Source organism: Micropterus salmoides, unplaced genomic scaffold (genome assembly GCF_014851395.1).
Source record: "Micropterus salmoides isolate LMB-PRFRI ecotype aquatic unplaced genomic scaffold, ASM1485139v1 Ms_hic_scaffold_2, whole genome shotgun sequence".
Classification (NCBI taxonomy): Eukaryota; Metazoa; Chordata; class Actinopteri; order Centrarchiformes; family Centrarchidae; genus Micropterus; species Micropterus salmoides.
The window spans coordinates 25509138-25523158 of record NW_024041150.1 but is presented as its reverse complement, the minus strand read 5'-3'; the positions used below and the strand labels follow the sequence as shown (position 1 = coordinate 25523158).

Sequence of the window (14021 nt, the reverse complement as noted above, 5' to 3'; positions counted from 1 at the left end):
AATCAACAACAAATATGTGCTATTTGCCATGTCTGAGCCCGACACGAGATGAAACGGTATTTACATGTGCAGGTGACATTTGTATCGTTTGCAAGGGGGGAGTGTCAGTGGGGGACCCGGGCCTTGTTGATGAGGCTAGTTGCAGATGGGAAGAAACTGTTTTTGTAGCGAGAGGTTTTGGTCCTGATGGACCGCAGCCTCCTGTCAGAGGGGAGAGTCTGAAACAGTTTGTGTCCGGGGTGGGAGGAGTCAGCTGCAATCTTTCCTGCTCGCCTCAGAGTCCTCGAGGAGTACAGGTCCAGAAGAGAAGGAAGATTGCAGCCAATCACCTTTCTCTGCAGAGCGAATGATGCGCTGCAGCCTGCCCTTGTCCCCGGCAGTGGCAGCAGCGTACCAGATGGTGATGGAGGAGGTGAGGATGGACTCAATGATGGCGGTGTAGAAGTGCACCATCACTGTCTTTGGCAGGCTGAACTTCTTCAGCTGCCGCAGGAAGTACATCCTCTGCTGGGCCTTCTTGGTGAGGGAGGTGTTCAGCTCCCTCTTGAGGTCCTGGGAGATGATGGTGCCCAGGAAGCGGAAGGAGTCCACAGTGGTGACCGGGGAGTCACACAGGATGATGGGGGAGGGTGGGGCTGGGCTCTTTCTGAAGTCCACGACCATCTCCACGGTCTTCAGAGCGTTGAGCTCCAGACTGTTCTGGCTGCACCAGGTCACCAGATGGGCGATCTCCCACCTGTAGGCGGACTCGTCCCCACCTGAGATGAGCCCAATGAGGGTGGTGTCGTCCACAAACTGCTTCTAACACATCAACTTTGAGGACAAATGTTCACATGCTGCCTAATATATCCCAACCACTGACAGGTACCATGATAACATGATAATCAGTGTTATTCACTTCACCGGTCAGTGGTCATAATGTTATGGCTAATTGGTGTAGTGCCTTTGTATACTACTGAAAAGACTTAAATAAAAAACAGAATTAAGTTCTACAATTATAAATGTCATTGTCATAATGAATAAATATATAGATCGTTCAGGAAGTAGTGTTATCAACATTGTTGCACTAATACATGAAGAAAAGAGAAGTTTTTGTTATAAGAATATGATTGGAAGAACAGGAGAAACCTCATTGTTGACCAGCTGTATGCTACCCTTATAACAGACTCCCTCTGTCTTTCTTGTCTTGAATTATATGTGCATTGTTAGTATTAAGTATGTAGATGCATTGATCATATATAGTATCTTAAGAATAATTCAGGCTATAATTAATGGTAAGTGCTACTTAATGCAATGTAAACTCAGACAAAATCAGCCATGACATGTCCCTAGAGTCCCCAGAGTCCTGAGTGTAAATGACACAGGACATACTTAACAAATGCTTAAAATGACTGCTGATAACTACACTGTAGCCTGTAGTAATCTATTGATTACTTGCATATGAATGCTCAATTTAAAAGGCCATGACTAAAGTTTCTACCTTGTATCCAGACTGACTTCTACAATTAAAATGCAAATGAGGTGGGTGTGGCTTATAACGAGAGGCCACACCCCCTAAGAGGAGGCCAGTTCAAGGAAAGGTTGGTGGTTCAAGGAAAGACAAGTACGCCGGGTTTTGTGCTTATGTGTAAGCAGGTAACTTTGCATAAATAATTCAACTACTTTCCATGATCAGGATTAAAGGTCAGAGAAACCAAGTGCTTAAGTATCACTGGCAAAATGAATAGGGCACATCATCAGTAACATGTCCTTGTATCCAGAATCATTTATTAATTGACACTTACACACCATTAGCCTCTGCAACTCTCAATAAATCAGTTTATGTTTTCCAAATACCAATCAAATGAATGTACAGATCATTGGAAGCTGGGCTAGACAATCCCGCCGCAGGACACGTCGCCCATCACGGCGCTGACTGACGTTGGACATCGCCGCTCCTGCAGCTCGTCGAAAAGAAAGTAAGCGCAAGATAACAGTCAAAGTCAGTAAACATTAAATGTTGTTATTTTAGTCCTTAAATAGCCACACACGTTATATTTCCAGCCGTCGCACAAAGTCATTTTATCGCTTTGTTGTGGGCTGTCAAATTACGTTATACGGAAACTTCAGTCAGCTTAACGTTAACTTAGCTAACTGTCAGCAGTTTGTTAAGCTAACGTTAACTTACTAACTTGTTAACGTGAACTTACTTGTTATAACGTTGTTATATTACTATGAGTGGAAACAGCCATGTGTTGTTTTATTCTCTTTTTAAGTAACTTAGCCACACGTTAAATTTCCAGGCGTCATATTTACGTTTTGTTGATAACTTAGTCACAACAGTGTGCAACTTTAGTCATCATAACGTTAGCGTAACGCTAATTTACTAACTCACGTTTTATAACGTTAACTGTAATATTACTAGTGGAAACAGTGAGTAGTTACAGAAACATTTTATTTAAAAGTTTTATTATCTTAGCTTACCAACGTTACCCCATTAAGACAGCCGTGGTTAGGTTAACGTTAGTTATCTAAGCTAACGTTACTTAGCAAATGACATATAATATAATAATCCTTATTTGTAGAGCACTTTTCAAAAACAAGTTACAAAGTGCTTTAACAAGTGTAAAGAATAATACAAAAAAAGATAAGAGCATGAAAATTTAATATAAAATTAGTAAAATACAATAAAATAAAAGGGATAAAATAAAGTCAAATAAGATCGGGAAAAGCTCTCCTATAAAAGTATGTTTTAAGAAGGGACTTAAAAGAGTTCACTGACTCAGCCGACCTGATTTCCTCGGCAGGCTGTTCCAGAGCCTCGGGGCCCTGACAGCAAACGCTCTGTCCCCTTTAGTTTTCAGTCGAGACTCTGGAACAGACAACAGACCTCTGCCCGAGGATCTCAAGGTACGTGCTGGTGTGTATGGGACTAAAAGTTCAGAAATATAACAAGGCGAGAGGCCATGAAGAGCTTTAAAAGTGATCAATAGAATTTTAAAGTCAATTCTAAAACATACTGGGAGCCAGTGTAATGAAGCTAAAATAGGAGTAATGTGGTCATATTTCTTTGTTCTGGTTAAAAGCCTGGCAGCTGAGTTCTGGACAGTCTGGAGTCGATCAATAGATTTTTGGGTTAAACAGGTGAAAAGGCTGTTGCAATAATCCAGGCGTGATGAGATGAAGGCGTGTAAAATGGTCTCGGTGTCCTTAAAAGTTAACATAGATCGAATTTTAGCTATATTTCTAAGTTGATAAAAACATGATTGAACAAGCTTTGTGGTGTGCTGCTCGAAATTTAAATTACTATCAAACCAAACACCAAGGTTCTTTGCCACAGGCTTAATGTGATTTACTAGGGAACCAGCAGATGGCAGTATTTGATTTGCCATCTGCTGGGACCAGATGACCAGGATTTCTGTTTTGTCTGAGTTCAGCTGGAGGAAATTACTTGACATCCATTTTTTAACTTCACAAAGGCAGTTGTTAAGTGAACTCAGCATTCCAGGGTCTGTGGATATAAGAGATGACATTTATTTAATTAATTCATTTTAATTAAAATATTGTTTCTCCAAGTTATAATGCCCACCTGAAGGCTAGGTAAGACTGACAGTTGCTAATGATTTTAGATATATCCGTGTCATTACTGTGTCTGAATTCAACAACACGTTATCAGGGTTGCTTATAAACATAATTATACTACTGTAACAATTACTCATAAATATGCACTTTTTCAGCACACCATGTTTCTGTGATATATAGTTGTAACTATTACAACTATTATTATTTCCATATTATTAGATGAGCACTAAACCTAAGAGCCACAAGGCCATGGGAGATGGAGAGTGGATGGTGAGGCTGAGGGCATTTGCCAGCTCTGGCGTTTGGCCCTCTGGAGGTAATAGACCATCCCAAAGGCAGCAGAAGTGGCATGACCTCTACCAGAAGGTAAAGTATGTGAAGGTAAAGTAGGCGATATGATGATGCAGATAGTATCAGTCAGATGATTTACTGTACACTGAGAGACTCACTCCAGGCTAAATAACAATTCTGATTGTTTCAGATTGAGAAATGCCCCATGCAAGCCCATAGACTGACCACCCTCTTTGGAGGGTCCGTGGCCTGTAATTGTGGATTCCACGCTGTTAAGGTGATCTCTTTAAAAATGACATCTCATTATTGTTAATCTTGCGTCACGTGTCTGTTACAATGCTGTTGCTGTTACATCACGTGTCAGAATGCTGTTGTTTTAGCAGCCTGCAACACAGACTCCCGCTGAAGCCCGGACTGAGTCTGAGGCTCAGTCTATGGTCTCAGACTCGGACCCTGGTGCGACCCCTCAGTTTGTGGCCTCAGACTCAGACCCTGGTGCAACTACTGCAGCTCCCAGGTCTTTCGTGCAGCCCCATGTGAGTTTGTCAATGGTGAATATTTTCTTCGTAATAAATCTTTGTACAAATGTAAATAAATCATTTTGTATGTGTTGCGTCATAAAAGTAAGTCTTTTTGTCCTTTCAGTTCACTCAAGCTATGGAGGAGGGGGGATCCTTTATTTATGCAATAAACTAATTCTTATTTGTTATTGTCGTCCAAACAGGATGAGACCGGAGGAGTTTCTTCAGCCACTGCTGGTGCTGCAGCTTCGTTCTGGTTGCCGGGGGAGCTGAGCAAGACCATTCCTGTGCAGGACCAGAGTTGGATTGCCAGCACCCTCTTTCCCTCCGGCAAACTGCGGCCAGATTTGGAGCTGTGGTATGAGCCCCCTGTCCCAGCGCTCATTTACCACCAGACACCGGCACCCGACCACTTCTTCACCCATCGGCTGATGGTGTGGATGCCATACCACCTGTGGAAGGTGAGGGTGTCCTGCCCGGCTTGTGGGAAGCAGCTGACGGGCTATGGTGTCCACAAGAGGGCTCGGAAGGTCCTGGACATCGACAGGTATTACCTGATGCTGACAGAGACACTCAGGTGCACTGTGTGTTCCCTGAACTATCTGTCTACCAGTCAGACTGTCCGGGACCAGCTGGACCTGCCACACCAGAAGCTGTTTGAGGTGATCCTGACACGCAAGTGAGTAAAGCCATTTTGAAATGTTTGTGAAATTATCCTCCAGTAAACATGTAACTAATCACTGTATCTCAAGGAAAGTCAAACATGGTTTAATCAATTTCAAATGTATTCGTAATTACTTACACAATACAGGTGCAGCTACAATGTACATACACTCTATGGCATTATCACATCTGTCTTATTGTACAACCTCCTGGCCTGCAACAATACAACCTTTTTTGTAAATGGTTTAAACAAGCTCTTACAGGTCCAGTGTGTAATATTTAGGAGGATCTGTTGACAGAAATGTAATATAATATCCATAACTATGTTTTCAGTGGTGTTTAAAGACCTTACAGAATGAACAGAGAAATAAAGTGTACATGGGACATAAAGACAATTACAGAACTTTGATTTGTGCAAAAGCATATTTTGCAAACATGTAATTTCTAATATAGTTACAATGGTTAGTTTACTGTCCACGTAGAGTGAACTGGATGTCTGCGAAATGGGACCATCCCAGGAGCACATCAATGCACCATGAGCCGATGATTGCAATTTGCAACCCTCACCACTAGATGCCACTAAAACTTACACACTGATGCGTTAAAGCACTGGGAAAATATTTTTTGGTTAAGGTTTTTTATTTAAGACCAGTGTTTGTTTACTTCATGAAGTACTGTGTGGTTTTGTATTAGTTTTATCAGGTTAAAACTAATTTTAAAAATGGTTGACAGACAGGCATGGTATCATTAAGTGGTATAAACAGTATGTAGCTATATAGTATATTTGTGTGAAAACTAAGCGAGGGAGGGTGAACTGTCTTCTGCTTCACACAGCTAGTTGTCCTGGTGAAAACAGTAGAGAGAGAGTGATAGGGCTTATACGCCCAGTACAAAAATACTAATTATTTATTACCTTTTTGGTTGAATTCATCTTTAAGATGAACTTGTAGTGTACATATTTTTGATGGTATCGAAAGTCATACCGTCAGGATTTCTAAATACCCTGGTATACTGTCATACTGTCACATCGTCCAAGCCTATTGTACACTTACTCTATTTTAAATAAACCAGTAAATTAAATTAAATGTACTTTTCAGGTATGCTTGTGACATCCGTGTCATTCGGCTGCTTCGGGACCGGACCCTCGGAAACAGTCCAGCTCGACTGATAAGGCAGCTCAGGGAGAACCACGGGGAGAAATGGTTGAACCGGTTGGCACACTATCTTGGGGAGTGTGCTAACTTTATGGAGCGGCCCGGCCTCTTCCCAGTGATCTGCCAGGAGCCCCCGGAGCCCATTGATGTCCCTACTAGTCGCTGGCTGCTGTCTGTCTACAGCAGGGACATCCTTTCCCGCCTGGACCATATTAAGGCCAGCATCACCTCCACGTTTGGTTCTATCTTAAAGATGAACTCAACCGAAAAGGTAATAAACAGTCTAATTATAAGAGAGTTACATGTACGTAATATCACATATACACGTTAATGTTGTTGTCATTGGTAATGTTACATATGCAGCTATCTGCTAAAGATAAACTGTAAAACATCTTAAACGTTAAACTCCAGATCACAAAGAAGCTGGCTGGCCACGGCAGGGGGACAGCTCTCTGCGTTACCTCCATAGGCAATGAGGTTGGCCAGGTCCTGACCAGTGTCCTGTCAGTGCAGGAGGGGCCGGGACTGGACAAGATGGTGTCTGGGGTGATGGAGCGGTACAGCCGGGCATGTGTTCCCCCACCTGTACTGCTGTATGTGGACTGTGGCTGCTGCGTGAGCGAGGGGGAGAGCAAGCTGCAGACCAGGTTTGCACAGTGGCCAGACATCCACATACGACTGGACATCTGGCATTTCATGAAAAGGCTGGCCATCGGCTGCACCACTGACGCTCATCCCCTCTACCCCACCTTCATGGGCTACCTGTCTGCATGCATCTTTGAGTGGGATGCAGGGGACCTCAGTCTGTTGCGGCAGGCTAAGAAAGAGCAACTCAGACAGGAGGGTGTGCCAGCGCTTACTGATCTCCTGGTGGACAGGAGAATCAGTAAGAAGGAGCTGAACCAGTACTGCCGAAGGAGGACACGTGGGGAGGAGGGCACCATCAGCCTCATCGAGCAGCTGCTGCAAACACTGGGGGGGGCAAACGGGAGAGACCTCATGGGGGTGCCGCTGCTGGACCAGGTGCGCATGGAGCACATCTGGCGTGTGCAGAAACGACACGTCAGGTGCATCCAGGATGTGCCAGGTGTGCAGCTGTACACAGAGACAGGCGACACCACCAAGGGGGGCGTTGTCCTGACCAGGTACCGCTGTGCCAGAGGGTCCACGTCCCTGGAGGCTTTTCATTTCCACCTGAACAGGTTCATTCCAGGTTGGTGTCTCTTTTATGATATTTTAAATAGTGTATGTCTTTTTATGAACACATTATTCAGATTGAAAAGCGAAACATTTTTCATTGGTTTATGTAATATATAAATATTTTGTTGGTTTCCCAGGAACCAGTGCCAACGCACTGAACTTTCAGCTGTACCTCCTGGAAGGCCTCAACAGGTGGAACCAGGATCAGGGGACTGTAGCGGTGACTACCAAGCCGTCATCTCTCCTCACTTACGCCGGCGATGTGGTCCAGTGTGTCAACACCAACAGCTTGAAAGTGTTTGGCCGGGTACTTGTGCCAAACTTCAGGCCATCTGCCAGATACACTGGTATGTTTAAGTGATATGTGGCTACAAAATAGTTAGGTTAGTGTTTGATGTAAAATGCTTTGAATACAACTATCAACATGTTTGTTTTATTCCTCATAGGAGAGCTGCTTGGTGTTGACTACCTGCTGAGTCAGACTGGACAGCCCCTGGCAGTGAACCCCGACTCAGAGGAGACGGAGGGCATCCTGGAGGATGTAGATGAGGGCGAGGAAGAAGAAGACGATGGCTTCGAGAAAGATACAGTGTCAAGTCTCCTTGATGACTGGAGCTTCTCTACCTCCTCCTTGTCCGCTGCGTCTGCTATGGCTGTTGCGTCTTGCCTGTCTGCTGCATCCTCTCCAGCTGCGTCCTCCCTGCTGCGTCCTCTCCAGCTGCTGTGTCCTCTGTGGATGCTGCCTCTGCCCAGTCTGCCGTTCTCCCCCCTGTGCGCCCCCTGCACTAGGCAGCGCCGTGGGCCTGGCAGAGGTGAAGAGGAAGGTCTCACCCACAGTTGTGACACCGGTGGCTATGAAGCTGCGTCCCCAGTGGCAGCTCTTCCCTGCTCCACCCTCGGGTCCTCAGCAGGTGATGCAGCCACAGCTCATCCCTGCTCCACACTCGGGTCCTCAGCTACAGCTCACTCCTGCTCCACCCTCGGGTCCTCAGCTACAGCTCACTCCTGCTCCACCCTCGGGTCCTCAGCTACAGCTCTTCCCTGCTCCACCCTCGGGTCCTCAGCAGGTGATGCAGCCACAGCTCATCCCTGCTCCACACTCGGGTCCTCAGCTACAGCTCACTCCTGCTCCGCCCTCGGGTCCTCAGCTACAGCTCATCCCTGCTCCACCCTCGGGTCCTCAGCAGGTGATGCAGCCACAGCTCATCCCTGCTCCACACTCGGGTCCTCAGCTACAGCTCACCCCTGCTCCACCCTCGGGTCCTCAGCTACAGCTCACCCCTGCTCCACCCTCGGGTCCTCAGCTACAGCTCATCCCTGCTCCACACTCGGGTCCTCAGCCACAGCTCATCCCTGCTCCACCCACATTCCCTCAGTTCCTGATGCTGGCTCCAAAGGCCCTGGGTGTCAGCCTCTCCTCAGCTCCTCCTGCTCCTGCTTCAGTCCCGCGAAAACTGACCCGTAAGGTACAGCACAACACGTGCAAGAAATGCGGGCAGTTCAGGACAGCTGAAACTGGACACAGCCAATACAAGGGTGTGGTTTACTGCCCCTCTGTAGAGGCTGTCCCAAAGGAGCAGTGGTTGGAGAACATCAAAAAACAGAAATGATTGTTTATCCCCCTACCAAAGGCTTGGACATTGGACACTTTTTATGTACATAGTTTTTATCTTATATTTAATGTTAATGTTAATTAAGTTCTAATGTTCAGTTTCTGTTGAAATTGATATAGGTGTTTTTTCAGTTGTATAGTAATTTGGTGGCTGTAGTTTGTGGTGCTGTTGAATTTTAATATTATATGGTATGTTTAATGTTTTTATGTCATCTTATACTGTGAAGTGTTTGACATTTTGTCTTCCCCAGTTTTATCAGTAAGGGATGACACACTTCATTGACTGAAAGTAAAAGTTTGTTTCTTTCACATGTTTTGTTTGCAAAGTCTTGTTTTCAAACTGTAAAATAAATAGAGTGGAGTAAAAAGTACAAGCAGTTTCTCAGAGCCCAATTTTAAAATCAATACTCTGTCAGTTCATGTTCATCTTTATGGTTAGTTTTTGTCACAGCGAATGCCAAGTCCATCACAGTTAAAACAAGTCTTCTCTAGGACATTATGCTTTGTTCAGCAAACGTGGGGTTGGCTCAGCCTCAGACACCTGATGAAACCAAGATATCAGATAATAAAGCAAAAAAAAAGTTTAAAATATATAGACAAAGAAAGATGGAAGAAGGAACGTTAACACTACTAACAGTTCATCACATTGTAAATATCTTGAGCTGAACCTGTGCTCATGTGGACGTGTCTCTCTCCTTACACACTGTTAGCTTCTACAAGTATCAATAAATCAGTTTTAGTGTTTTCCAAACACCAATAAAATAAATATATACATAATTCAGGAGGTCATATTGGCAGTACATCTCCGTTGTGAGACCAACACTCAGACTCAGCTGTCTGCAATTTTCTCTGCTTCCATCTGCCAGTTGCTCGAGACAACTAATCACAGTTAGTAACCATTGAATGTTTTTATTTTCTTAAATAGACATACACATTATGTCCATCCATCACACAGTCATTTTATCATTTTGTTGTCATAGGGCAACTTCAGTCAGCATAGCTAGCTATTGCTGAAGCTATTTTAACCCTTTAATGCGTGGTGTCCACATTTGTGAACAGGTATTTTAACTCCATTTTGGGTTACTATATCTTGGAGGAACGAGAGAAAACCATAGCGGGCAGTGCGTAGTCTCTTGAGACGCAAACAGATCCATGTCTATGGGGCCAAACTCTTCGCACAAGAGCTCCACCACTTCGGGATGAAGTCTCCATTCCCCGGGCCTCGGCCCCTGCCTCGACAGCAGGCCTGCTCCCTAATTCTGCGTCCTCGGGAGATACATCGCCCTGAGCGATAGTAACCTCTGCTGGGACCACAGGAGGATCTGACGCGCCAGTCTGTACAGAGGGCGAGAGCGCAGACCACCCTGGTGATTCAGATAGGCCACCACCGCTGTGTTGTCGGAACGAACCAGGACGTGGTGGCCTTGGAGATCGGGCAGGGAACTCCTTAGAGCCTGGAACACCGCCAACATCTCGAGACAGTTGATATGCCACTCGGATTGATGCACCTGCCAGGATCCCCTTGCAAAGCGGCTGTCCATGACCGCGCCCCAGCCCATGAGGGAGGCGTCTGTCGAAATGACGGGCCGGCTACAAGACCCTCCCAGCACGGGCCCCTGGGACAGGAACCAAGTTTCCTTCCAAACTGATAGGGAACGAAGACACTTGTGCGTAACCCAAATGAGACGGAGAGGATTTCCCCTTGGGGAAAAACCCTTGTTCCTTAGCCACCACTGCAGGGGTCTCATGTGCAGCAGTCCAGATGGTATTACGCTGGACGCAGCCGCCAGGAGACCCAACACTCGTTGAAAGTGTTTTATAGTGATGGCGTGGCCTAACTTCACCCCTTTCACGGCAGCCAATATGGTATCGACACGTTCCGGAGACGATTGTGCCCGCATCGTTGTCGAATCCCATACTACCCCTAGGAAGGTAGTCCGTTGGGTGGGCGCCTGCACACTCTTCTTTGCGTTGAGCCTCAGCCCTAAACGCCGCAGATGAGCCAGAACGACATCTTGATGCCGAACCGCCAACTCTTGAGACTGGGCTAGGATGAGACAGTCGTCGATGTAGTTGAAATCCGGATGCCCTGGAGCCTCAGTGGGGCCAGTGCTGCATCCATACATTTGGTGAATGTGCGAGGGGAAGTGCCAGGCCGAATGGAAGAACCCGATAGCGAAGGCGAACCTCAGGAACTTCCTGTGAGAAGGACGGATGGAGACGTGGAAATAGGCGTCCTTTAGATCTATCGTGACGAACCAATCCTCAGATTGGATGTGCGTCACGATGGCGGGGATGATGAGCATCTTGAACCTGAATCTCCTCAGAGACCGGTTAGAACCCGCAGATCCAAAATAGGGCGCAGCCCTCCGTCCTTCTTGGGGACTATGAAGTACCGGCTGTAGAACCGGCTTCTCTGTCTGGGGGGGGAGACACGTTCCACGGCCCCTTTCCTCAGCAGAGTACGAACTTCCTGTCCCAACACCGGACCTTGCTCTGGGCGGACCACAGTCCAAACCACCCCGTTGAATTTTGGAGGGCGGGTTTTGAACTGTAGTCGAAACCCATGTATGGCAGTGCGCAGGACCCACGGAGAAATGTTCGTCACGCGGGAGGGGAGAAAGACTCCCCTACCCCGGTCTTCAAGACATGCTGGTAGACTTCTTCTTCAGGTAAGACACACTGCTTGTAGGACTGGAGCTTTCTTCAAACAACATACAGAGCGCCTGCTGAATAAAAAAAAGCTAATGATGAGTGTGTACAGGTGTGCTTTATACTCCTCCGGTTATTCCGTCACACCTTACCGTTCTAGCAACAGGTCAATAGGATTGGAGTGATTTCATTCACGTTCAGACCTGCTTCGCCTAGAGACGTTCCCATAGTGTCGTAACCGACGCAGTTCGAGTTCCCTCGAAGGGGAACCTACACAGACACGGGGAGAACACAAACTCCACACAGAAAGGCTGGGGAAACCGGGGTTTGAACCCACATTTGAACCCACGACCTTGTTGCTGTGAGGCAACAGTGCTAACCACTGCACGTGATTGTGTTATAATAAAATTATAATAAAACAGACATTTAACAAATAAATTAACATTAATAACAACGCAAGCGTGCATATTACAGCATTAAATTGCACCTTTTAACTAACAATATGCTACTGGGTTTCCGCATACATGTAACTACGGTTATCAATACCACTGTGAGTGTTTTTCCTGTATTTGTTTTTTATTGTTAATTTTCAACTATTGAGCTTAAATAAATAGCATAACATGGCATAAAAAACATAATAATCCATATTGTCAGGTGTGGCATTTTACTCCTTTGTTGCATGGTGTCCACATACATGCTGGGCAACGATTAAAAATTTTAATCGTTGCCCAGCAATAGTCGCATGATTGTCTTGTGATTAATCATGATTAATCCCATTGTTACGTGTAAAATAGAATAATGAATTCTAAAGTAGTGTATTGCGCAATTTTAATTTAAATGTACTGCTATATACACAAATATGCAATAGCGTGTGGTTTGCAAACATTTTAAACAAATAAGGTGCTTTTTACCGGCAGTATTCCCTTTACACAGCAGCAATAAAAGCGGGGTCGGTGCGTGTGCGTGTGTTAACGTGCCCTATTAAAAACAAAACTGAATTTTGAAAAAAATGTAAATGGTTCTGGATATTAGCCCTTTTTTGAGAAATAAAAAAGAATCTGATCACCACCAGGGGCCAACATCGGGAATGCTAAATGCTACAAAGTTAACATTCAACAACACTTCCATTTTCACCTTGAGACTTCCAGCCCATACTCATGGCAGATGTTCCTGTACACTATGCCAGCTACCTGGTTATGGCGTTCCATGTACGCACTTCCTGCCTGAATCTTACACCCTGCTGTTATGTGCTGTACTGTCTCAGGGGAATCTTTGCACAGTCTGCACCTGGGGTCCTGCCTGGTGCGGTAGACCCCAGCCACTATTGATCTTGTACTGAGTGCCTGTTCTTGTGCCGCCATGATTAGTGCTTCTGTGCTGTTCTTTAGTCCAGCCATTTCCAGCCACTGGTAGGATTTCTTGATATCAGCCACTTCTTCTATTTATCTGTGGTACATGGCTTGTTTCTCCATGAAGGTTCTTCGTCTTCCTTGTCCTCACCCTCGGGTTTCTGCTGCCTGAGGTATTCACTAAGCCCTTCATCTTTGGGGGCCACCTTTCTGATGTACTCCTGGATCTTTGTCGTTTCATCCTGGATAGTGGTCTTGACACTCACTTGCCCTTGATGTCAGTGGCCTCTATCTCCTCCTTTGGCCAGTTTATTATACGAGCGGGGTATCTGATGACTGGCAGGACGTATGTGTTGATGGCTCAGATCTTGTTCTTCCCATTGAGCTGACTTTTCAGGACCTTCCTTACTCTGGTAGGTATTTGGCTATGGCTGACTTCCTTGCTGCCTCTTCATGGTTTCCGTTAGCCTGTGGCACCCCAAGGTATTTGTAGCTGTCCTGAACATCTGCAATGTGGCCTTCTGGTAGTTCAACCCCCTCGGTTCTGATCATTTTCCCTCTTTTTGATACCATTCAACCACACTTGTCCAGTCGACATTTCAATGTCGTTGCTGTAGATCCTGGTAGTGTGGATCAGTGAATCGATGTCTCGCTCATTTCTGGCATACATCTTGATGTCATACATGTAGAGGAGGTGACTGATGGTTGTTCCACTTCGGAACAGTTATCCGTAGCCAGTCTTTGTGATAATCTGGCTGAGGAGGTTCAGGCCTGTGCAGAACAGCAGCAGGGATAGTGCATCACCTTGGTATATGCCGCGCTTGATGGTGACTTGTGCAATTGGCTTTGAGTGGGCTTCCAGACTTGGTATCCACAGCCCCATTGAGTTCTTGATGAAGGCCTGTTGATCTTGTACATTTCCAAGCATTCCAGTATCCATGTGTGTGGCATTGAGTCGTAGGCTTTCTTGTAGTCAATCACACAGCACAGGTTGGTCTGCCTGGTCTTGCAGTCTTGA

At 45.7% G+C, this 14021-nt stretch overlaps 1 protein-coding gene across 4 annotated transcripts; it reads left to right on the top strand.

Moving 5' to 3' along the window:
- The first annotated feature begins 1752 nt into the window (after window positions 1-1752).
- Window positions 1753-9311, top strand: LOC119913343. 4 transcript variants are annotated; one of them, XM_038732755.1, is made up of 9 exons: window positions 1753-1958; window positions 3781-3927; window positions 4043-4129; window positions 4233-4403; window positions 4577-5052; window positions 6134-6461; window positions 6602-7403; window positions 7528-7737; window positions 7837-9311. In XM_038732755.1, the coding sequence occupies exons 2-9, from the start codon at window positions 3781-3783 to the stop codon at window positions 8853-8855; spliced, it is 3240 nt and encodes a 1079-aa protein (XP_038588683.1). In that variant the 5' UTR covers window positions 1753-1958; the 3' UTR covers window positions 8856-9311. The 4 variants fall into 4 exon arrangements, with proteins under 4 accessions (XP_038588683.1, XP_038588681.1, XP_038588682.1 ...); XM_038732753.1 differs by having other exon boundaries at window positions 3781-3942; window positions 4236-4403; XM_038732754.1 differs by having other exon boundaries at window positions 3781-3942; window positions 4233-4388.
- The last annotated feature ends 4710 nt before the right edge of the window (window positions 9312-14021 follow it).

Excerpts from the sequence above, each read along its gene's own strand:
- LOC119913343 (XM_038732752.1), top strand. The coding sequence starts at position 3,781 with ATGAGCACTAAACCTAAGAGCCACAAGGCCATGGGAGATGGAGAGTGG. Across the intron at positions 3,943-4,042 it reads AGAAGGTAAAGTATGTGAAG|ATTGAGAAATGCCCCATGCA; the intron begins GTAAAGTAGGCG and ends TGATTGTTTCAG. Across the intron at positions 5,053-6,133 it reads GAGGTGATCCTGACACGCAA|GTATGCTTGTGACATCCGTG; the intron begins GTGAGTAAAGCC and ends TGTACTTTTCAG.